Here is a 24,978-nt window from a genome sequence, read left to right on the forward strand (position 1 = left end):
GCTGAGCTTTGGAGACAGAAGGTGCATCAGCCCTGAGACTGTCAGGGTCAGCTCCCACCCAGAGCTCTTCCAGCCATCTCCTTCACTGACTGTCAAACTTTCAAAGCCCGTCCCTGGCCCCCAAGTCCCTTGATCACCACAGTGTGCTAAGTCACTTCAGTCATGTCTGACTCACTGTGACCCTATGGACTGTAGCCCGCCAGGCTCACTCCTCTGTCCATGGGATTCTCCAGGCAAGAATACTAAAGTGGGTTGCCATGCCTTCCTCTAGGGGATCTTCCCGACCCAGGGATGGAACCTGCACCTCATGTCTCCTGCTTTGCCAGGCGGGTTCTTTACTACCAGCGCCACCTGGGAAGGGATCACCACAGTAAGCTCAATCAATCAACACAAATTTATTGAATGCCTACTATGTGCCAGTATTGTGCAGCAGTGACTTACAGGATGATAGATGATACAGAATTCTAAGGCTGAAGCCACTGCTCCTGTCTACAGAGGATCCAAGTGGGTCTCCCTCAAGGAGATGAAGGCCAATGGTTCTGGTCTTCAGAACTCCTGACTCAGCTTGTCCCAGCTCCCATCTGGGGCTGCTGTCTTCCTGCTCCCCACACCCTCTGCCCACTCCACACACATCTTGCAACTTCCCTGGGTCCAGTGGCTTTCTGGCAAAGTGTAGTAGATCTTGGACAGATCCCCCACCTGTCAGCTCCCCATATGGCTTCCACCTCAGACTCCCTGGCAATGAGAAGCCTGAGTGAACTGCCAAGTGGGATCCTAGGGGATTTTGCTCCAGGCTTGGGGGGGCTTTGCCTGCCCTTCCAGGTCCTGGGAGCACAGATCACAGCCCCTTCCCCTACCTTCTGACACCTCCCTGCAAAGCTCACCTTCCATTCAAGGAATCAAAGATCAATCAATGCTGGGGCTTAGCCTCACCCCACCCCCAGCTTTATTAACCCTTCACAGCCTAAATGCCACAGGAACCAGCAGCCTGACTGTTGCACTTAGCAAACACAAGAGCTGCAAGGCTCCTGTGGAGACCTGCACAGGCACTACAGCCCCCAGGATCTTGGGGTAAACAGACTGACATGGTCCCCCAGGACAGAGGGACCACAAAGACCCCGAGAGCTGCAGGGAGCTGTACCAGCGAGGACCCCACCCATGGATGTAGGTTGTGGGGAAGAGTCAGGCATTTATTTCTGGAGCAGAGGTGAGGTGGGGAGGGCAAGGACCTGAGCAGTGGACACAGCTGTGCATGAAGTTGACACAGAGGGTAGTGTAGTAAGTAGGGTAGTCGCGGAGGTGGCTGACGTGTGCAGACGACACGAAGTCCACGGAGCGCACCAGGACCTGGTGTGCCAGGCGTGCCTCCACCATGCGCTCCACGTCCCGGGCCAGGACCACCTCGTCAGCCCTGGAATAGAGGTAGAGCTCGGGCCAGCGAGAGGCTGCGTCGAGCAGCCTGTCATAGAAGTGCGTGTGGAAGAGGGCGGTGAGTGGCGCGAGCAGGACATGGAACAGGAAGGCCACCAGGGCGAAGGCCACCAGGAGCAGCAGGCGGAGCGCAGCAGGCCGGTGCTCTAGGACGACCGCCAGTGCCCGCAGAGCCCCCAGCAGGTTGCTGTCACCGGGACCGCTGTCAAAGATGGTGCCCACCACACGCAGGTGACAGAAGCGCCGGTGGGTCTGCAGCAGCTCCAGCACATATCGGTACAGCATGACGCCAGCGTTGCTGAAGACGTGGAAGAGCAGGGGCTCCTTCTCAACCTCGTAATCAAAGAGCAGCTCAAGCAGCTTCTGGGCCAAGACACGAAGTGAAGGGATGCCCAGGGTCTCAGAGAAGAAGACCATGTGCCAGGGGGCTGTGTATCGGATCACGATGCAGCCCTGGGGAGAGGAGAGAGGCCCGGTTGGTCCTCGGGAATGGGGTTGGGAGGAGAGGCAGCGACCAGCTAAGGTCAGAGGGGTCCAGCAGCTCTCACTTCCACAGGCCCATAAGCTGGAAGTCCTCCAGGCCCTGCTGCAGCCTAGGTGCACGCTCACCTCTCCTAGACACAGGTGCCTCCCAGAGGGGAAGGGCCACTCCAGGCCCATTTGTGGAATAATCGCTTCATGCTGGCCAAGCCCTTGAGGCCTAGAGCCCAGAGCTCGCTTTGGAGGCCTCTGGGCTGACCAGAAGGAAGCCTTCTCACTTTGGTCTGCTGTCTCCCTCCCACCCACGACCTTGTACCCACATCTGATCAACTCTGGCAGACTTAAGGCCTCACTGCCTGGCAACACCTTGCTGCAGCCACTCTGCTCTGCACGGTCCCTGCCTCCCAGGGACAAGCAGGTACCCCTAGGAGACCCAGCACCCAAGACACGCCTGCAGGCCCAGCCTTGACCACTAGAGGCCACTCATGAGCTGGGCCACAAGGCATCAGTCTGGCCACTGCCACCTTTCTCGCAGGGTCCTGTCTGGTTCTGAAGCCTGGGATCACTCCTCACTCTCCCTGAAATTCCAAGTACAGTAAACACATTATTCCTCAAATTCTAAAATAGCTAAAAATCTCTAGGCCTCTGTATCCCTCGACGCCTGGGTCAAAGAACACCTCAAGGTCCTCACCCAGATCCCCTTCTAGGCCAGTTAGAGAAGGTGACCAGAGCCACCCTGAGTCCTAACCCTCTGCCATTAATGCGTGCCAGACACACAGGGCTCTTTGTCAGGGGACTCTGAGTTAGGCAGGCCCTGGGGTCAGACAGTTCTGGGCTCAGTTCCTGGGACCAGCATCTATAAACAGTATAGATGAAGAGCAATTTAACTCATCTTTCTGAGTTTGTGTTCCCTTCTGTAAGCTGGGACAACATCCAATTCATGGGATTAGAGTATAATTAAATGAAGAAAAAAAAAAGTATCTCCAGTGCCCCCAAACAGCACTTGGCACAGAGTTCCAGCTAAGAAGAGCAGTCATTAGTGGTGGCAGGAGTAATAACAAGGAGAAAATTATATGGGCGCAGTACCTGAATGACCCAGAGCCAAAAAGACAGTCAGCGGAGGTTACCCTGCCACAGCCCCCTGACCTCCCCTCTGGCTGACTGAGATCACGTGAGCCACGGGTCCTCCTGGCTGTGCTGTCGCCAAGGCCCTAGCGGACCTTACCACTCTTCCCAAGACTGCACCGAGGGGTCGTGGGTGCCACCTGGCCCCACAGCTCTGGAAAACTTCACAAAGCGCTCTGCTCCAGCTCCCCAGGGGCGTGTGAAATGTCTTTCCACTCACCTTCAACCTACACACACACTGCCAATGAATACAAACACACTCCACACCACCACCACACACACGCAACTCCTGGACTAAACACAGCCTCTCTGTCTCACACCCCTTAGATGCAGATGCCCATGACTCCCACCATGCACTAGGGTGCCCACTGCACCACGTGTGAAGTGCAAACAACTGCCAGAGCACACCCGCAAGCACACACACCACCTTCAGGAATGCACACACACACGGGCACATACACGCAACACACACACTCCTCCCCAGAAGCATTCCCATGCAGAACTACCTGTTGGCGCAGGCATGAACTCATTCGTGCCTGTGACTGTGCCGTCTGTGAGGGCATGCGCGCTCTCTACCTCCAGGCTGCCGGTGGGAGCACACACATAGCGGGCCTTATGAACGCCCAACGCTCCTGCGCAGAGTGTGCACATGGAGCCTCCCTGGGCCTCACTTTGACGTTTCCACCTCTGCTGCTTCTAGTCAGATGCTCCCAGAAGCCCCTGCGCCCGTCAGATCCCAATCTCCTGTCTCTCCCTGGAAGCCACCCATCTCTCCACCTCCACACTCGCTCACTCCCAGCCTGCTCCATTCGTCCTCACCTCCTGTATTCTCAGTCTCTTCCTCACTCCAGATTCCTGCACAAACCGATCTCGTTAATAAAAAACACTAAAGCCTCTGCCTTTACATCATATTCCTCGCTAAATCTGTCCCACCCTCTCTTCACCTTGCTAGACAAACCTTGACAGTCACCCTCTCTCCTTGGTCCCCCTCCCACGGACTCCACTCTGACAGCTGTGCTGCTGTTACCAAGGTCGCCCACATCCTCCCGAAGTGCTCCATCCCATGACGCCTTTCAGCCCCTGTTGTACTTTCCTTCCAGCAGCATTTGGTATCACAAGCTCTTAGGAAGACTCTCCGGCACCTCCTTGGTGGTCCCGTGGTTAAGACTCCGCACTCTGAGGAAGTCATTCTAGGGTAGATCTCTGGTCAGGGAACTAAGATCCCGCATGCCATGTGGTGTGACAAAAAAAAAAAAAAACAAAAAACCTCTCTGGCTCTTTAGTAACAACATCAGGAAAAAATGGACTGTTCTAGACAAAAGAGGTTTACGGAACAAAATGACAAGATGCAATGGGTGATCCTGGATGCTGGTGGTTCAGGAAAATCAGCACTTTAAAGGACACTTTGGCGACTATCAGAGAATCTGACCATGGACTGGAGACTTGATGAGATTAGAATATATTAACATGGGACAGTGGAAATCACAGTCCAAAAAAAGCAGGATACAAAAACAGAGTATTCAAGAAATCTCATTTAGGTAAAGAAAAGACACACAGAAGAAAAGCTGAAAGGACACATACTGATGCTAAATAGAGGACATCTCTGGGGGGTAGAATATAATGCTTTTATTTTCTTTTAAATAATGAAGTATTAGGAGTTGGGGGTTAGAAAAATTTCTTCTCTACCCCCATTCATCCTTCTGACCAGAAGGTAAAAGTACCCCTTCCTTTCCCAGGTGACCCCCAACAAGCAGCCCTGCCCCCTCAACCTCTTTGCCTTCCCTGGGATCCTTTCTTCCTCTCCACTCTATCACCTCCTCCCCATGCCTTCCACCCCAGGAATGTCCTTCCTGTCTCCCTCGTCACCGGCCCATTTCCCTAAGATTCCCTTCCTCTGGATTCAGTCATGCTCCCCTGAGTTTATTTCTCTTCCTGTGGCCTCTCCTCCTTCCCACGGTGGATCCTCTTTATCTCCTGCTCCTCAGAGCTTGGCCTCTTCTCCCTGCTCTCTACACACTCCCTGGAGGAATCTCATCCAGCCCAGAGCCTAAGGCGTCTCCTCTAGTACTCCCTGTGTCAAAGGACATACCCACTTCTACCAGGGAGCAGCTGCAGCTGGAAGCCTGGCATTACCCTGGATCCCACCTATGCCCATGCCCACTCCCAGTCTCTCATCCACCGATCACTGTGCCTCCTAACAAGCCCCTTGATCTATTAACTTCCCTCCACCGGCACCACCAGCCTCAAGGTTCCAGCCACTGCGACAATCCCACTTCGCGACCTCCAGCCCTGGCCTCCCCAATCCTTTCTCCACTCAGCAGGGAAGGACTCTGAGAAGCACAAGTCTAACATCACACCCCAGCCTAAATCCCCAGAGGACCCTCCCAGACTCTTCTCTTCACACTTGCCCTTCCTTTTGTCCTCTGTTCTGGCCATACTCACCTATTTCTTGGCCTCCGCCTGCCTTCAAGGATCTTAGTCTAATGGAGAAGCCAGACAACGTAGCCTTGCCCAAGGAGTGGAATTCAGAAGCAGCTGAAACTACTTAAGGAGTAAGGCGATGCCAGGGCACCAGGCTTGCTGGCTGAGGGGAGGCCTCCAACTCCCGTCCTATTCCAGGGCCACCACGCACCTGGGCACAGCGCAGACCTGGGTCAGTAGAGGGAGGCTGAGGGGAGGGGGCCCTAGCTGGCCCTTCTCCCAGGTGATTGCTGTGCCTCCTCAGTGCAGGGCTTCCAGCTGGCGGCTGGAGTGGGGTGGGGAGTGGTCTGTACTGCCTCCCTCCCTTGGGAGGCCTGGGAGAGGAGGGCAGGGCCAGGCCAGTGGCCAAAGCTGTGAAAGGGGTACTCAGGTATAAGAGGCCCTCCCAAGGCTCGCTCCAATCACGGCAACCTCTATATCCAACTCTCGTGAGGCCTGAGATGAAGCAAGGAAACTTCAGGCCTGAATTCTTCTCTAGAAGACCCTTCTACCCTGGAAACATGAAGGTGCCATGCTCAACCCTAAGACAGAAACTCTCCTGGTGAGACAAGAAGGAGGCCCCAGGAGTTCACACTATGCCCAGCACACCCGGCCCGGCACACACCCAGAAAGGCAGCACCAGCCCAGAAAGATTTGAGGTCTGGGCTGACGCCTCAGTCGGGAGCACAGTGGGGATGATCTGCCACCTTGGGGCTTGGGGAGGAAGGAAGCGGGAGGTCAGGGGGCTGGAGGGGACAGACCAGGCCACAGAGTTGGCTGCAAAGGGTGATAATCCTGCCCAAGTCCCCATGGGCCAGCATCTTCCTCACAGGCCAGTCCTGGTGCCATTCCCAGGCCTGCCCGGCCCCTGACTGGTGGTCACCTTCCACGGCAGCCTGGAGATGAGGGCAGCCTGGAGAGAAGGGCAGCCAAGGCTGAGAGCGCCCCTCCAGAGGGGGCCCAGAGCACTGGGAGTCCACATGCCCGCAGTACTCACCCTTTTGTGATAGATGGCGCTGTACTTGGCCAGGTTCTTGTCGGCGCAGCCTCCCCAGCCCAAGAGAATCACCAAAGGCAGTCGAGCCCCAGCCTCCTTTCCACCTTCGTCGGGGCTGTCCTCTGAAACACAAGCAGTGTAGGACGGTCAGCTGTGCAGTTAGCGTGTGGGATGGGGTGACTGGCCCATCCAGCGCTGGTGGCAGGGAGGCGCCAGGGGCCAGGCCTAGGCATCCTTCCAGCCCCTGTGCCTCAGGTGCCTAGGAGGCTCCTTCCTCTTTCCTTCACTTCCGCTGGCTTTCAGGCTTCTCAGATGGCACTGCAGGGTAACCAGAAAAAGCCACCTGAAGGCCCCTTTCTTTTCTTTCAGAGACACAGCCCAGGTGAGAAAAATGAAAAAAAAACTTCCTCCATGCAATTTCACCTTCTAATCCTGGGATCAGCATACCATAGATATTAACACAAGCCATGGGCTGAATTCACCCATGATCTGTTTTCATATGACCTTTGAGCTAAAGATAAAAGTGCTTTTTACATTCTAAAATAGTTTTAGGAAAAAAAATCAAAAGATTTTATGGTGTGAAAATCATGAAATGTAAATGTCCACAAATAAAGCTTTATTGGAACACAGCCCAGCTCATTCATTTACATAACGTCTACGGCTGCTTTCAAGCTGAAACAGCAGAGTTGAGTAGCTGCAACAGAGACCACACAGTTCACAAAGTCTAAGGTCTAAGGTACAGCCCTTTACAGAAAAAAAGTTGGCCAGCCCCTGTTCTAATTCCACGGACAGATGGAAGAAGAGGGTTTTAAAGAGAAATCGATAGGGCAGTGCAGGTGGGGAAGTGAAGCAGACCGACTCTGGGGCCCCCTACCAAACCAAACCCTGTCCTGAGAGAGAATAATAACAGTTAGTATTTACTGAGATTTAATCCTCACAGCACACTACAGGGACTATTATTACAGATGAGGAAACTGAGGCACAGAGTGGTTAAGCTGCTTGCCTAAGGAAACACAGGAAGTGCAGAGCTGGGAAGCCGGCCCCGACTCCCCATCCTAACTAACCCACTGGAGGTGCTCTGGGCCGCCAGCCCCGTCCACCACCAGAAGTACATCTCCTCCCCTGATGTGCCAAGGCACAAGCCAGCTGCCTCCTCCATGGCCGCTTCTGGAGGCCTCCCCGCAACCATGTCAGTCAGGCCTCCTCTCATTCTCCCCACCAAGGAAGTACTCACACCCCTCGGGGTGACTTCTGTCCAGGGACTGTCTGTTGCCAGTTATCTGTCCTCCTGAAAGGGCCAGAGTTTACTCTTCCAAGGATCAAGCCACTTGGCTATGCTCAGCTGCCACTGAGATTTATAGATGCTGGTGGTGACCTGGCAACAGTAAATTTCAAGGCTAGTTAAGAGGATGGTAAACATAAATCACTAACCTTTGGACAAAAGGAAGACAACAATTTCCTGTGGAAATTAATGTGATTGAAAAGTTCAGTGTTTCTGCTCTCCAGCGGTGGCGACTCTGGCCTTTAGAGATTAACTGCCCGCGCCCACGGGGATCCAGGGTTGGGCTACAATTCAGCCTGGAGCAGGAGCTGCCAGCGCCTCAGTCCCATGCTGACCCCTGCCAGCCCTCCCAGGCTCCCCTGACACTGACCTCGGCCTCCAAAAAGAGGGATGGTTCCACAGCTCGAAGTCAGGCCACTCGAAATACTGTCTCCAACTGTCTTGGCCTGGTCCTTGGCCAGGGCAGTGGTTCGCCTGCACTGGCCTTTCTCTGCAGAAGCCCAGCGTTGCTGGTGATGGCCACCCACAAGGCTCGGGCTGCAGCCACCTCACGGGTGGTGATCGACAGCTACCATTTGGATCTACCTTTGACCATCTGAGGTCCAGCCACTGGATCTCTGAGACCTGCCCCAGGGAGACTCCCTAACTTCCATGCAACTGTCTGAGTATGGACTCCCCTCCCCCAGCACTTCCCTATGGTGCTCCCCTCCAGGTACCACCACCAAAATATCAGCAACGGGTTAGGGGGTTCATCTCAAATAGAGAGAAGGAGGCTGAGCGAGGTCACATCCCCTGGTGACTGCCCTGACCAGCAGGGGTGGCACATTTCCAGACAGGGAAGGCTCAGACACTTCCATTGGCTCTCTGACCTGCCCCTACCGCCACGGCTGGGCTCTACAACTCCACTTTGTTCCACCTCAGATTTTCCTGACACCCTTGGATTCACCAACTCAGGTAGGAATGACTTCACCAGACACGCCTCTCATGAAGAAACTCAGAACATGGACACCCTGGACACGCTGCCTCTTCCCAGAGCCCAAGCTTTTCGTAAGGTTCCTAAAAGGAGGGAATTGGTGCCCCCACTCCAGCCAGGCACTCAAGGCCGCCTCTCCTGAACCACAAGGTGCCCCTCCTGCCCACGAGCATCTCCCGTTCCCCCAACACAGTCTCCTCCCAGGACGCCCCTCCTAACTTGGAGCTCTGTCATGACCTCCTCCCACTGGAGCCACGCTACCCATTCAGATTCTAGACATGAAGTGTTATCATCCAGAAAAGTCCAAGGTGCTCTGAGACCACGGCTGAGAGAGTGATGGTGACATGTTTGCTGTGCTGGTCTTGAAGGACCATAGGAGCATGCCAGGTAGAAAGAGGGCATGAGCAGGGGCAGGAGGTGATGGAGATGTTACAGTCACTCTGGAGCACAGCAAGCAGTCCTGGGAGGCTAGAAGCCTGGATGAGGGAACAACAGTGGGCAGGAGAGCTGCTAAGAGTGGGAATGGGGGGCCTGATCCTGCAAGGCCCCCAGGCCATGCTTATGAGTCAGGATTTTATTTGGAGCAGTGGAGAGCGAATAGATTCTGGAACCGGGGGGGGGTGGGGGGGGGGAGGTGGCAAGATCCAATCTATACTGATTAAAGACTTGCACAATTATTTGAATAACATCTGTCACCCCTCAGCCAGCAGGGTCCCTGAAGGCAGGAACTGGGTTCGTCACACTTATTGCCACATTCCTGGTGCCCAGGACTGTAGCTGGCCTGTCCAGGCACTCAGCAGAAACGTGCTGAATGAATGAACACGTGCCTGCAAAGTGAAGGATGGATCCAAGGAGAAAGAGCTGGCATTCCTCTTGTTACCCGTTGCCCTTTCCAGAGTAATAAAAGTAATTGCTATGGCTATTGTTATTTATTGCCACATCCAGATCCCGTGATTCCTCCACCCTCTGTAGGAGCCCCTGCTCCTTTTATGTTCCTCCCGTTGGTCACCACCCTCTCCCCTTCCTGCTGCTGACATCTCCCAGCCTCTGACCACTGCCCCTCAGGCACTGAATACTCAGGCACTGGCCCCCATCTCCCATTTCTACACCAAGACTGACCGCAGCCCTGCACAGGCAACCAAACCCACCTCAGTCCTAAACTATCAAAAACTTCTCTGAATTTCACATCTCCTTCTGCCCCTCTTTCCCATCACCAAGAAAAACAATAACAGCAAAAAGAGAATTGTATCAGATACTATTCTAAGCACTTTAAATATATATATTTGGCTGTACTGAGTCTTAGTTGCAGCATGTGGGATCTAGTTTCCTGACTAGGGATCAAACCCTGGCCCCCTGCATTGGGAGCACAGAGTCTTAACCACTGGACCCCCAGGGAAGTCCCTAAGCACTTCATATATCAACTCATTTAATCTTCACGACAATCCTATGAACAAGGTAGATAATAAATAATTGGTCAAAGTTACAAAGCTAATAAGCAGTGGAGCTAGATTCCAAACCCAGGTGGTCATCACCATTATCCCGCTGGCCCCCTGGGTAAAAAAACAAAACAAAACAAAACACAAAGCCCCCCAGTCTTAACCAAATCTCTTTCCATTTAGCTCCAAACTTGTATACTTGGTTTTCTCTGTACATCAACAGATCCAGCACTGACCTCTTCCACCTGCTCCTCCTCACGGACTGGCCACCAAAGTCAGAACCTCAACACACGCTGCCTCATTTGGTCCCTCCACCATCCTAGGAGTTAACTCTTATTGCTATCCCCATTTTACAGATGAGAAAACTAAAACACAGAGAGAAGTCTCTCTCCCCAAAAACATAGAGCCAGGAAGTGGCAGAGCCAGCATGCACCTCTGAACCACCACACCACATTGCCCCCTGCCTCCAGGACTGCACGCACGCTCCTCATTCCCAAGCCCAGATGCTGATAATCCATGTTTATGCTTTGCTAATGCCCATGCCCCCTGCTGACTCAGCTCACTGCTGACATCCAAGAAGTTCCCCTTGATGCCGTCTCCAACCCCTTCTCACCACTCCCCTAAATCACTAGACAGGGCTAGATGCCCCTCGTCTATACCATCACAGCACCACCACCACCACGCCACTGTGTTCATCCACTGCGCTGAGAGGTCCCATTAGGAAAAGTCAGAGATGACTGTAACACGCAAAACAATAGATGGTAAAGGCCTGAACCAGGGCAGTGGGAGACAAGTAGGAAAGGGAGGGAAATGAAAGGAAGAAAAGAATCACAACAATTCTGGTATGTGTAGCAAAAGCCTCAAAAACATGCAATCTTTGACTTAGCGATTCCACTTCTATGAAAGAAAAATGCTTAATCTATGACAGAAATATTCAGGACTCTCTTAAGCAGACCACAGACATAAATGTAAAAGCTAAAACTATAAGACTCTTGGCAGAAAATGTAAAAGTAAACCTTTCTGACCTTGGATTAAGGAATGGTTTCTTAGACATAACTAAAAGAAAAAGGAATACAAGGAAAAAAAAAAACCAGACAAACCAGGACTCCACCAGCATTGAAAACTTTTGTACATCAAAGGATACCATCAAAAAGTTGAGGAAAGTGACAGAATGGGAGAAAATATTTGCAAATCATATATCTGCAAGGGTTTGTATCCACGATATATAAGAACACTCACAATTCAATAATGAAAAGACAAATAACTCAACTTTAAAGTGGGCAAAAGATTTGAAGAGACATTTCTCCAAAGATGATGTATAAATGGCCAGTAAGAACATGAAAAGATGTCCAACATCACAGTCATCAGGGAAATGAAAATTAAAACCACAATGAGACAGCATATTAGGATCCACTAGGATGGCCATAATCAAAAAGTCAGGTAACACCAAGTGTTGAGGATAAGAAGAATTCAGAACCCTCATATACTGCTGGTGAGCGTGCAAAAAGGTACATTCATTTTAGAAAGCAGTTTGGCAGTTCCTCAAAAACATTAGGCATGGAGTTTCCATATGAACCAGTACTTCCACTACGAGGTACAAAACCCAAGAGAACCGAAAACATATGTCCATACAAAAACGTGTACATGAATGTTCATTGCAGCAATATTCATGACAGCCAAAAAGTAGATACAATCCACATACCTATCACCTGTAAATGGGTGAATAAAGTGTGGTATATCCATTCAATGGAATACTACTCGGTGATAAAAACAAATGAGGCACTGCTACCACATGGGTGAACCTTGAAAACATTTGCTAAGTGAAAGAAGCCAGACACAAAGACCATACATTATATGATCCCATTTATATGATTTATACGAAATGTCCAGAATAGGCAGATCCATAGGGCAGAAAGCAGATGAGGGGCTGCCAGGAGCTGGAGGCAGGGGGAAATGGGGAGAGACTGCTAATGGTTCAGGGTTTCTTTTGCAGATGATGAAAATGTTCTGAAATTAAATAGTGCTGCTGGGTGTACAATCCTGTGAACATACTAAAAACCAATGAATCACACATTTTAAAAGGGTCAGTTTTACAGAATGTGAATTATATCTCAATATTGTTATTATTTTAAAAATTAATAATAACACATTAAGCAAAAAAGTGAGTTGCAAAGAATATGTACAACAGAATCCTATGTACATACATACATGCATACCTATACATCCTTAAGCATAGAAAAAAAGCATCAGATATTGATAGCAATTATTCCTGGGATTAGAGGCAATGTCTTGTTCATGATTTTTTACATTCACAATCTAAAAATCCATAGGTATCACTTTTGCAATGAGAGTTTAAAAAAAAATTTTTTTTAACGGTTGGGGGGTATCCAGCAGAGTCAATAGTGGTTAAGAAGTCAAAGAGATCATGGATGCCCAGAAGTTCCTTGGCAAGGCTTCTCAAGCCTGACACTTCTTAAGTACCCCACAGAACAATTTAATCGCAGGGGCTCTCTGTCCTCTGGACTTTTCTCAACAAATGACACTGACACTGATAATACAAGAATTACAGATACATACTATATTGTACAACAGTTCAAGTCATAAAACTAGAGCATAAATTAGATTGTGTATATCCCAGGGGCATGTGGGGAAGATAAAGGAAAAGGCTGACAAAGAAAAAGGATTTGTGGAACACTATGTGCTTTTCATCAGCAAGCAGGACTCAGAATACAAAGAACTATGTTTTCTTCTTAAAATGCAAAGAATCAAAGGATCCTCAATTTCCCTTACTCCCAAGAAATACTTTCTAGAGTCTTAGAGTTCCTATATTTAATCCAAATTACTTCATTTTAAATTTACTTTTTTTTAACCTTTTGGAATAATAGTACAGAAGAGTAGCATGGTATCTAGGACTATCTATCGTATAAACCCTGCTGCTAAGTCGCTTCAGTCGTGTCCGACTCTGTGCGACCCCAGAGACGGCAGCCCACCAGGCTCCCCTGTCCCTGGGATTCCCCAGGCAAGAACACTGGAGTGGGTTGCCATTTCCTTCTCCAATGCATGAAAGAAAAGTGAAAGTGAAGCCGCTCAGTCATGTCCGACTCTTAGTGACCCCATGGACTGCAGCCCACCAGGCTCCTCCATCCATGGGATTTGCCAGACAAGAGTACTGGAGTGGGTTGCCATTGCCTTCTCCAATATAAACAAACCCTATCTGGGTTCAAATCTCTGTCTCTGCCACTAATAACCTTGAGCTAGTTCTCTAAGCTTTAATTTTCTTAACTGTGAAATGAGGATAACAGTACATAAGACTAAACAAGAAAATGACTACTGAGGGCTTAGCATTTTTACCCTAGCACAAAGAAAGAGTTCAATGCATTGAAGTTATTACTTCATGAGGAATGCATGCTCACTGTAGAAAAAGTAGAAAATGAATATCTTATACAATTGGAATCATACCGCTTTGTAATCTGCTTTCTTCCATTTAGCAATATATTGTGAACATCTCTCCCTGTCGGTTTATATATTTCTACACCATTCTTTTTTAGTGGCTGCAGAGCAGCTATAGATATTTCATAATTTATGGTGACCAAGCTCCCATTATTGGACACGATGTTGTTTCTAATCTTTTGCTGTTACAAAAGTACTTTAATGGACATCTCTTTCTTCGTGCATGTCCTTAACTGTTTCCGAGAAATGGAACTGTATTCAGGCAGCACTTCCTGATGGCAACTGAAATATGCATACACAGGCTTTGGAGTGAGGCTCCTGAGTTGGAACCTGGGATGACTTGGGGCAAGACACTTTACCTCCCTTGAGCTCCTGTTCCTCATCTGGGATAAGAGTACTCCAGACTTCACAAGGTGGTCGTAAAGAGTAATAAAATCATATGAGGGGTTCTTGGTGAACATGGCGTGTTAGCAGGGCATGGTCAACAGTGTAAGCCCAACAGAAACCACAGAGATCTCAGGCAAAGGGTCCTTGAGGTCTGAAGCTCAGATCCAGGGCCTAGCATGACACTTGGCATAAAGCAGACAAATTAGGAAGGGTTTCTATTAATGAATGAAAGAAGAGAGGTCACGATTCAAAAAATGAACAAAACTCCTCTGTTTAGAAAAAAAAAAAGCACCCCTGGGGTTCACACAGACCAGAAGAGTCTAGTTCAACTCGGCACCCGGGCCTGTGAGGCCTCTTTGGTGTGACAGCTCTTGAGGTTTTCTCTCACCCCTGCTCCAGAAAGCACACCTCAGCCTCCTGCCAAGGCCCCACTCCTTTGGGCCCGTCTCAGTCCCCCAGTGCCCCAGCTCTGCACCTTCTGCTGCTCCCTATCTACAGCTCCAGGTCCAGCGTGGGCCACTCTTCTCCAGGAAGCCACTGACCCCTGCAGCCCACCATGGTGGCCCAAACTACAGTCCACCCCATACTGTTTCCCTGGCGCTGGGAGAAACTTCCTGGGGGTCAAGACAAGCTCTTCAGTTCTTCAACCCCAGCCAGCGCTCAGCCCAAGGGTAGACTGACAATGAAGCTTGGGCTCACAGCAGACCTATTGCTTGCCTTCTCTGTGACTCCTCAGAAGGCTAAGAGTGAGCCCCTTGTCTCAGCCCCATTAATTTTGTAAATCAATTATTTGTAAAAATGTTTACAGAACCTGAGAGCAACAGGATGCCTTTAAGAAGTGCCTGCGCAAGCCGCAGACGGGCCCTGGGGCAGGACTTGGCTGACCAGTCTCTGGCTGGGAGGAGGGGCAGTGCAACCCTGGACTGGATGGCAGAGCACCTCGGGTGGGGCCAGAGCACTGCCAAATGTCTCCCTTCAGCTCTTCGGGCACATCTTCCTTGCCAGGCTCCCGCAACAGTGAGCCAAACCCTCCAAACAACACAACAGGGATCCCTGCACTGGGGGTCCTGAGGACAGAACCTTCCCCAAGGAAATGAGAGAATACCCAACTCTCATTAGCAGGGTGAGGGGACCACTGGTCAAAGAAGAGTGGGTGGGGAGAGGGGAATGCCAGGCCAAGGGATCAGCTTCGGCAAAGGACCAGGCAGATGATCCTTGTTAGGCCCAGTCAGCCACAGATAACTGCCTGGTGGGAGTTCCAGCAGGAGGACCCTGAGTGATGAAGGGCCCCAGATCTGTAGCTGCCTTCCCGCTAACTGCGTGCCAGCGGCAGCTCTTCGCCTCTCTATCAGCTCACAGCAGTGCCAGGCTCTGTGGCTCTAAAGCTCAGTTATGGGGGAAACGCAATCCCAGAAACCAAATATGACCGTCCTACATACTTCTGCACCTTTAAACAGTGAGTGCAAAAGAGAGACAATCTCCGGACCCCCAAAGACTGTCGCTCTGTGAAGCCACATCAGCCTAGAGGGGAGCTCTCTACAGACAGGAAGCAAAGAGATGTGGGGGGTCACAGTGCTGCCACTTCCTCCTGAGGGGTCCTACAGCCTCGAGTTTGGCTCTGGGGTACGCACTTGGAGAAGAAAAGGCATGATGACCCAAAGCCAGTGCAGAAGGCAATCATAAGGAGAGGGTTATTAGAACCTCACCAGAGGAGGAACAGCTGAAGGCCCTGGGGGTATTTCTCTTGGAGAAAAGAGATGAAGCTGTCATCTTGAAAAGAGAGGAAGACAGACTACCTTGCTCTGTCTCCACCACGACCTCCGAGCCCTGCAGTCACCACATCATAGTGAAACCAGCTGCTTCTAAATCCTCAGTCCTCCCTGAAGCACAGGTCCTTGCAGGGAGTCTGTGTGTGAGTCACTTCTGAGGAGACCAGCAACTAGCCCATGGCCAGGACACAGCAAATGCTGAGCTGAAAGCAGAAGTGACAGGAAGGCCTATTGTGGCTCAAGGAAGGGAAGCTTTCTAACAATCCAGTTGCCTCCAACAGGCCAGGATATGTGGGAGGAAGGATCCTGTTCGGGAAGGGTCTGGTGCTAACAGCAAGCTCTCATGACAGGAGAAGGATGCAGGACAAAATGGCCCCCTAAGATTTCTTCCAATTCTAGGACCCAGCCCCTTGAAGCAGGGGGGAGAGCCACAAGGGGAAGACATATACGGACAGAGCACGCGTCAGGCAGCACGCACAGGAGCACACATACCTGCTCCAGGTCAGTCACTACTTCATTAACCCTCACAATGCCTCTTATCACTTCCATTTTACAGTCGGGGAATCTGAGGTTCAGAGAGGTTCAATAACTTGCCAGAACCAAAGAAGAGCAAGAGGTAGAACTGAAATGCAAAGGCTGCCCACTGGGGCTGAGGAACAAACTTCTGCCCTCCTGGCCACACAGAAGGCAGCTCCAGGCCTTTGCAACTAAAGGTGCTCCAAGGGCAATAATCTTTAAAAAAATTACTTTAAATAGTTGTGTTTTTTTTTTTTAACATTTTATTTATTTGGCTGTGCCAGGTCTTAGTTGCAGCATGTGCCAGGTCTTTAGTTGTGGCATTCGGGATCTAGTTCCCTAATCAGGGACCGAACCCTGCCCCCTGCACTGGGAGCCTGCAGTCTTAGCCACTGAACCATCAGGGAAGTCCCCAAGGGTAATAATATTAATTGACTTCATCTCCCACTGATGCCAAGACTTTTCAAAAGGATTTTTACATCTATAAGCCCAAGAGCCCTTGGCTAACAGATCTGGCTCTAGTGAAATACAACTGGTCTGGGGCTACCTGCTCTGTCAAGAGCCTAGGGGTTGCACTCCCCTCTTAGACCCCATCCAAGGAACACAGCTGCTATGCAAGGGGTCTGGGAAGGCTCTCTTGAAGAAAGTAACACCTGAGAGAAGCGTTAAACGATGAACCAGACATGGGAGCGGGCAGAGTGGGGCAGCAGAGAGGAAAAGGCATTCCAGACAGAAGAAACAGCAGGAGCAGAGAAAAGCAGCAAGAGTGTGCAGAATCACAAGCAGCTTGGGGAGGCCAAAACACAAAACTCAAGTGAACAGGGAAAGGACACAGTGAACAAAGAAGTAAGCAGGGGCTGCTAAATGATGAAGAACTTTGAATGCCATGTTAAGGAATCAGGACTTGATTTATCCTGAGGGCAAAAAAGTCACTGTAGGGTTCTAGCTAGGATAGTGATAAGACCAAAGCTTTGCATTGGGAAGATGGCTGGGGTGGCAGAAGAGGTGAGGTGGGGCTGGTGGTGAGACTGGAGGTGTGAAGGTGATGTGGAGTAAGACAGGCAAGACCTGCAGCTTGAGCTGGGCTGTATGACAAGGCTCCTCTACCATAATTCACTCCCAATCCGGGCCAAACTTTCCATTCTCTGGAACCCCAATCCGACTCACACTGCCTGGGATCCAGACCTGCTCTACAGGCTACTAATTCTGTGGCCCTGCCACACTCCTTTCTCTAATATGACTGTAGGGAAAAAATAAAGCTAATCACGAAAATGACTCAGTGCCAAGCATTATGCTGGGTCCTGTACACAAACAATCTCAGTTGTGCAACCAACCACCGTCGGAGGGAGGTTACTGTTGGTACCCTAACTGTGCAGATGAGGGTATCGAAGTTAAGAGCTGGAAGCCTACCAACGGTCACACAGCTACTGAAGGGAGGAGTGGGGATTTGAGCCGACTTCTAACTCACAGCAGAGACGGCTCTGCTAATTATACTGCCAAAGAGAGTGCAGAGGAGGGAAGGGTGAAGGTTCTGTGTCCTGGGCTTCTCCATGGACCCTGGGGAAAACAGTGGATGGAATATAACGAGTGGAACCACCTAAGCACAACCGCCAAGAAAGGATAGCAGTGGGAAACCCGACTCCAGACAAAGGAATCAGGATGTCCCCTGTCCTCGGCAGCCTTCAGTTACTGGGAAAGAAGGGAAAGCTTGGACCTGAGAACTAAAGAGACAGAAAAAAGGGCCCCAGCCTGGTCGCGGGTGGGGGTAGGCGGGGGGCGTGTCGACTCCGAGGGGCGGGTCTGGGACAGGGAAAGCGCCCTGCGGGCGGGGCTTACTAAGGGGCGGGGCTCTCTGGACCCGACAAAGTCTAAGGACCTGCGGGACCCTATGAGGAGGTGGGCCGCGGGAGGGCGGGGCCACAAGTGGGGCGGGGCCACAGCTGCGCTTGCAACCCACGGACTCCTTAGGTCACCTACCCACGACTGGACCCAACCCTCGTTCCATACCCTGACTCCGGCAGAGCTGATCCGGGATCTCGATGGTGTAGTCCAGCTGGGCTGAAGCCATGGTGAAGGAGCCGGCCCTCAGCTTGGGCCTCCGGCCGGAACTCCCGCTCGCGCGCCTGCACCTCACCCAAGCCTCTCCTGGGCACCGCCCAATCACCACCCACCTCCCTCGACGCTACCCAATCCCTGAGCCGCGCTCTGTGACATCTCTTCTTAACAACTGCCGAGTGTCTCCCGGAGCCTCTCGCCACACCCCGCTTGCTAGGCCCTAGCAACCATGCCCCGCCCGGCTCTATCTCTGACCCTCGGCCATTGGTTAATTCGCTTGGTCTGGATTAGGTATTGGCCAGCTAAGGCGCCAGTCAGGAAGAGTCCCCACCCTCCCGTGTAGGTAAGGGGGTCTGTGGGAGAGTTGCGTTTTCTGGGGATCAGGAGGGTTTCCTTTCTTAACCGCGTCTTATCCTACCGGACGGACAACAGTGCCCTTTGACTTGCATCATCTAGTACTTCCACCGACCTCTACCAACCGCAGCTCCGAGGGCTGGAGGTAGAAAACCATACGAAACGGCCACAGGGGTGCTTGCCAGCCCGTGGTCCACCCAGTTGGTCGAGGCTTATTTTGAATGGTGGGGTGGGTAGGATGCAAAGGAGGTGCTATCTTCTGGAGAAGACTTTAGAGAGTGCCCTGTTCGTGCGCAACATAAGGGGTTAGGGAGTAAAGTTTTCTTAAATTTATCCACGTACTTAAAAATATTTACTTACCATCTGTTACATAAGCGGACTCTAGTTAGGATTGTTTTTGACCCTGACTTCCGTAAGTCTCCTGGAGAAGGGAAAGGCTACCCACTCCAATATTCTGGCCTGGAGTATTCCCTCTACAGTCCATGGGGTCGCAAAGAGTCGGACACGACTCAGCGACTTTCACTTCGCTTCACTTCCATAATTCTTACAAGGAGAGGGAGAGAAACCGTGCATGAACCAGCTCTAATACTATGGGAGGGATAAATACTACAAGAAGAGTAGACCCTAAGGATTTTAGGAGCTCAGAATTAGAAGGGGAACTTATAGCAGTGCAGATGGCTCTTGAGCTAGGCTTTGAAAGACTTGTGGAGACATGAGTCTTTGCATGGATCAAAGAGAAAAGTGAGGGGTTGGTCCCAGGAACTATGAGCATCTTCTGGCCAGAGGAGAGAATGGGAGAGCAATCTTGGAGGAATAGGTAGGCCCAGACTCTGGAAGGTCTTTGATGCCACACTCAACCCTGAGCTTGTGGGTAGATCTTACTGATGGAAAAATATTTCCAATGCATTTTATGCCACCAAGCACCAGAGCTTAGACTTTATCCTAAGGACAATGGGGAGGCTGCAGAGGTTTAAACAAAACAGTAACAATCAGATTAATGTTTTAGAAAGATCAATGAAAAGAATGGATTTGAGACTGGGAGAAGGAGGGAGACCAGTTTAGGAAGTTGTTTCAGTCATGTGAAAGGATAATGGTGGCCTGAAGCATGGAGAGGTAACAGAGTTGAAGAGAAGGATGGATTCCTTAAACACTTATGAGTTTAAAAGAACTGGACTAGAACTGGACTTGGTGACTGGTTGGATGTGGGGTAAGTAGGAAACGTGAAGAATGTCTAATTTCCTGCCTTGGGCAAACAGAAAGAAGAGTTGTTAGGAAACAGTCAGTTCTGGGCATGGTGAGTTTGAGGTGCCAGTGGGATATCCAAGTGAAAGTGTCCAGGAGGCAGCTGAGTATGCCTGACTGGAGTTTGCAAGATAAGGCTAAACTGGAAATTAAAATATTTAGTCTGTAGTGTCTTAAAGATGGCAGCCACACACTGGATTGATTTGTTTGGCTTGCCTGGAGAGACTGTGTAGAGAAAGAAGAGAAGAGGGGACTTCCTTGATGGTCTAGTGGCTAAGACTCCAAGCTCCCAGTGCAGGGGACCTGGGTTTGATCCCTGGTCAGGGAACTAGATCCCACATGCCGCAATGAAGAGTTCTCGTGCTGCAACTAAAGATCCCACATGCCACAGCTGAGCATGCGGGAGTTTATTTCTTCAGGCAGCTGAAGAAATAAACATTTTTAAAAGAAGAAGAGGAGAGAGCCTAGGACAGAACCCTGAGAAGCACCTGTGTTTGAGGTTCTGGCAAAGGAGAATGAACCTGCAAAGGTAATTGAGGTGAAGTGTCTACAGTAGTTCATTAATCAGTAGTAGAACATGCTTTTCCAGTAACCAAGGAGGAAAGTGTTAAAGGCTGATTACTAATCAAGATAAATAAAATCTAAAAAGATTCACTGAATTGAGAAACAAGGAAGTGGTTGTAAAGGCAGTTTCAGTGAAACTGCAGGAGCAGAGGTCAAATTACATTGAGCTGAAAAGTAAGTGGGAAGGTGAGGAAGTGAAGACTATACTTTCAAGAAGTTTGGCTCTTTAGGAGAAGAGAGAGAAAGTGATAGCTGGAAGGAGAGATGGGTTTTTATTCGTATGGGAGGAATGCTGTCAGTATAGATCCAGCAAAGAGGAAGATGAGAGGGAAGAGGAAATAACAGAGTGGTGCCCCCAGGTAAAGTATAATGTTGGGGATCCAAAGCATTGGTGGCAAAATTCACTTCTAGCGATATCTGCCTTGTGACAGAAAGGAAGCATGTGAGACTAGTACACTGGTAGATTTGGTAGCAGGAAATTGAGAAAATTCATGTTTGGTGGATTCTATTGTTTCTCTGTAGTAGGACCATGGTATTAGCCAGGGAGAGAGAGGTTGGAGATGGAGTGCAAGATTTGAGACAAGCAGAAGATTGAAATAGCTGCCATGGAGAATGGAAGCAGGTTGACTGAGCTAGCCTACAGATTTCTGGGCAGTTATGAGCACTGTTGAGGTTCAGTTCAGATCAGTTCGTTCCCTCAGTCGTGTCCAGCTCTTTGCAACCCCATCGACTGCAGCATGACAGGCCTCCCTGTCCATTGCCAGCTCCCAGAGTTTACTCAAACTCATGTCCATTGAGTCGGTGATACCATCCAGCCATCTCATCCTCTGTCGTCCCCTTCTCCTGCCTTCAATCTTTCCCAGCATCAGGGTCTTTTCCAAAGAGTCAGTTCTTCACATGAGGTGGCCAGAGTATTGGAGTTACAGCTTCAGCATCAGTCCTTCTGTTGAGGTTGGAGACCATTAATTCATTGCAGCTGCAGTCTGCTTGGTTGTGTGCTATATATTCTTCCCCCAACAATATTTGGCCATCTGCTGGTGGGTGCAGAAAGGTGAATTGAGTTGATCTCAGTTTGAATTTTATCAGGTGGATAAAATGGAAGGACAAAGGATGAAGTTGAGAATCCTGGCAAAAGAGTGATTGAGATGATGGACCACAGACCCTAAACTGCATGCTGCTGATGCTAAGTCACTTCATTCGTGTCTGACTCTGTGCAGCCCCACAGACGGCAGCCCACCAGGCTCCCCCGTCCCTGGGATTCTCCAGGCAAGAACACTGGAGTGGGTTGCCATTTCCTTCTCCAATGCATGAAGGTGAAAAGTGAAAGTGAAATTGCTCAGTTGTGTCTGACTCTTAGCGACCCCATGGACTGCAGCCTACCAGGCTCCTCCATCCATGGGATTTTTCAGGCAAGAGTACTGGAGTGGGGTGCTATTGCCTTCTCCGCCTAAACTGCATAGGAGAGTGTAAAAAGTGTTATGGGCTGGAGGTCCTGGGGAAGTCAGAGAACCCAGATCTTGGAAACAGTTGAATGAGAGAATTATGATCACAAAGTGGAGTAGTGAAGTTTGAGTAGTTTCAGGTGATGACAAGGCCCGGGGTGTGGCCACAGTAGTGGGGTGCCAAACTGGAGTACAGAAGGCAGCCAGGATGTTGATGTGGCCATTGAAATCCCCCAGGTGGTGGCAAAACTGGAAGCAGGGAAAGGGAGGAGGATGCTTGTGAGCCAGGCACCAAGGTCCTTGATGAATACAGCAAGTTGTTCAGTAGTCTGTAGATGACAGCAGGAGGAGGGGCAAAGGTCAATACAGCTGAATGGCATGACGCTAAAGTAGCAAGTGTTTTCACAAAGAACAGGTAGAGTAGGAACTGAGGTGGGCTTTGGTAGGGAGACCCTAGCCTCTGTCCCAGCTCTGAGATCCCTGGGATGTAAGAGTGTAAGCAGCCTTCTCCAGGGTTAGCTATGCAGAAATGGTGCCCTGAGGAAGACCCAGCTTTCGGGGTTGGCTGGAGGTGGGCAAAGAAAGTGTGGAGCCACTAAGGGGCTAAGGGTGAGGGAGACTTTGCTGATCAGGAATGAAGATCAGAAAGTTTTTGAGGGCAGAGTAAGAAGTTTGGAAGGGAAGGAAAGACAAGAAATCAGGTCCAGGAGGATGAAGCGTAGAGCAGAACTTGGGCAAGAGACTCTGGTGGACCTAGATAATTTACATTTTGTGGGGAGAGCATGAGGGCAGGCCTGTAGAGTGGAGCCAGAGGCAGAATTGAGTCCGGGATGAGGAAAAGGAGGTCTGTGGGTAGAGAATGAGGATAAGTCTGGGCAGCTGGTAAAGGCAGAGGGTTGTGCAGGAGAGCGATAGGGAAAATGGTCTGTGAAGAGAGGATGGAGGGAATGGCAGCTGACAGTGGGAAAGAGATGGGGGCGTATGGAGTCTGTGGGGAGCTGGGGGGCAGCAGAAGGGGTGTGTGAAGAGAGTATGAGTAGGGAGCAGGAGGAAGAACGTCTATGAGGAGAAAGGGACAAATTGTCGTGCATTTGGCCCTAAGGGAGAGGTGAAGGCCAGGACACCCTGGGCATGAAGTTTGGAAGGAGAATGTTTCTCTCTCTCCCTCTCCCTCCGTCTTCTCCCTCCACCTCTCCCTCTCTCTCTCTGAATGAGGAGCTGAGAGTGAGGAGTAGGACTGGGAGAGGCCTCTGTCCATTCTGCAGGTGGAACCAGCAGGAACAGGAGAGAACGGCTGCCTTGTCTCCAAGGCCTTGTGAGGACAGGGAGCCAGGCTGGCAGCCCATGTCCTGGAGGCTTCTTGCTTTTCGAAATATGTCTTTTGATTTAGGAGGACAAAAAGAAGCCCTCGGAGAAATTTTATTTAGAAACGAGACCTAGTGACCTTCTGATTTTTAATACCTCTTCTCTCTTGTTGTTAAGGACCTTTGGCTTAGTACAAGAGCTGGGGGTTTTCAGGTTTCTATGATTTTCGTTTCCCGGCATGAAGAAGAACCATTTGGCTGCTATAGAAATGATTTATGGGTGAGTCTAGATTTATTAATCACCTCTGAAGATGGAGAGGAAATTAAAAACAAAGAGACCACTCTGGGCTGAAGACAAAGTAGGTTTGTCGTCCTTGCAGAAGACCTTGCCAAGGTTAGAAGGCCACAGACAAACCAATTTGGATGGGGGCTCCTAATCCAGATTTTAATTTCATGTGCTTTGATTTTTTCAGACCATTTTCTCTCCAAGGTAAAATAATGACCATTTTAATTGGCTGCCACTTACAGAGAGATTCCAATAAGCATGATGGCACACGTGTATTTTTCTCTGGCATTCCGGGTATTCTCTGGTTCTCATGATCAAGCTGGTGAAACTGACTTTTACTGCAAGCTGCATGCCATGATCAGTTGACTATAAATTAAATCCTCTTCTCCAAAAGCCATTTTCCATTAGCGCTAATTTGTTTGCTTCTCATTTCTACTGATCATTAGAGTCTCTGGTTGTGAGCACCAAATTGGAAATGATTTCTTTGACATTTCAAAAAATTTTCTCCTCTTCTTGAATGCCATTTGGCTGCAGCTAAAGAACATTATGGTTTGCAGAGGAACAGTTCACTCCAATTACAATTTAACTGACCGTTCATGGCACTGAATCCCTGTCCTTAGTGTCCAAAGATGACACCGCTGCTGACATTGCTATCTCCTGTCGTAGCTGTAAAATGCCTCATAGACTTTGCACCGGCCTTCTTGGATGGGAATCTGCCACTCTGCACATGGCAGCTTTGAGAAGTTGGTAATTTTATGGACCTACATATCATGAACATTCAGACATAACCATCTAAACGGGAGCTGGCTGATTTCTTCACTCATTCATCTAGCGAGCACTTATTAAACATCTACTTTGTGCCAGGCCAGGCCCTGGGGACAAAGAGACAGGGAGGACCAATCCCTGCCCTTGAGGAACTCACACTCTAGTGGGAGCGATGGTGAAGTTTTATAGCATAGCAGAGGAGTGGCATACGTAGAACCACATGCCAAAGAACCCCTAGCTGTCTTGGGAAATTGTGTCAGGGCAGAAAGGAGCCTAGCTATTCCCTGATGGCAGAGCAGGGTTGAGATACAAGAGGGCCCTGGAAGGGCCTGGGGAGTTGAGAAGTCGGTGCTGGTTGCAATGTGGAAGTGATTGTTCGTGAGGCTAGGCTGGGGTCAAGTTTTGAAGAACATTTTATGCCACATTGAGTATAAACTTCATTCTGTAGGCCAGAGGGAGAAATCTGAAGATAAACATGGGAGGAAGTATAGAAGTTTGAAGGAAAGTCTTTGTTTCTGTTTTATGTTGGGGTTGGCAAAGATTGGAATAAGTATAAGAGAAATCAGAGGAGGTGGAGAGACTGAAGATAGAGGAGCAGAACCTAGCACAGGCAGTAAAGCTGGGTGCCCGTGTGGTGAGGTTAAGTGTAGAGGGAGAGGG

At 50.0% G+C, this 24,978-nt stretch overlaps 2 protein-coding genes across 26 annotated transcripts in view; one reads left to right on the plus strand and one right to left on the minus strand.

Moving 5' to 3' along the window:
- Positions 1-1,165: 1,165 nt before the first annotated feature.
- TMEM53 (transmembrane protein 53) lies at positions 1,166-18,645 on the minus strand. Of its 2 annotated transcripts, XM_069590169.1 has the most exons (4): positions 8,146-8,576; positions 7,728-7,868; positions 6,494-6,615; positions 1,166-1,884 (listed from the first exon to the last, which is right to left on the minus strand). In XM_069590169.1, the coding sequence occupies exon 4, from the start codon at positions 1,846-1,848 to the stop codon at positions 1,183-1,185; it is 666 nt and encodes a 221-aa protein (XP_069446270.1). In that variant the 5' UTR covers positions 1,849-1,884; positions 6,494-6,615; positions 7,728-7,868; positions 8,146-8,576; the 3' UTR covers positions 1,166-1,182. The 2 variants fall into 2 exon arrangements, with proteins under 2 accessions (XP_069446270.1, XP_069446259.1); XM_069590158.1 differs by lacking the exons at positions 7,728-7,868; positions 8,146-8,576 and adding an exon at positions 18,314-18,645.
- The window catches only part of ARMH1 (armadillo like helical domain containing 1), a 59,110-nt gene continuing 52,353 nt past the window's right edge, over positions 18,222-24,978 (plus strand). For 4 of the 24 annotated variants that reach the window (XM_069590025.1, XM_069589910.1, XM_069589969.1 and 1 more), the window contains exon 1: positions 18,699-18,860. The gene's annotated coding sequence lies outside the window, so the exon portion shown is untranslated. Of the gene's footprint in view, positions 20,881-21,607; positions 21,835-23,445; positions 23,548-24,978 lie in introns of all 24 variants that reach the window. The other 20 variants (XM_069590018.1, XM_069589864.1, XM_069589977.1 and 17 more) reach the window with 16 other exon arrangements.

The sequence above is a fragment of the Ovis canadensis genome, chromosome 1, assembly GCF_042477335.2.
Source record: "Ovis canadensis isolate MfBH-ARS-UI-01 breed Bighorn chromosome 1, ARS-UI_OviCan_v2, whole genome shotgun sequence".
NCBI classification, from domain to species: Eukaryota; Metazoa; Chordata; class Mammalia; order Artiodactyla; family Bovidae; genus Ovis; species Ovis canadensis.

Excerpts from the sequence above, each read along its gene's own strand:
- TMEM53 (XM_069590158.1), bottom strand. The coding sequence starts at position 18,374 with ATGGCTTCAGCCCAGCTGGACTACACCATCGAGATCCCGGATCAGCTC. Across the intron at positions 6,616-18,313 it reads TCAGCTCTGCCGGAGTCAGG|AGGACAGCCCCGACGAAGGT; the intron begins GTATGGAACGAG and ends CTTGTGTTTCAG. Across the intron at positions 1,885-6,493 it reads GCGCCATCTATCACAAAAGG|GGCTGCATCGTGATCCGATA; the intron begins GTGAGTACTGCG and ends TCCTCTCCCCAG.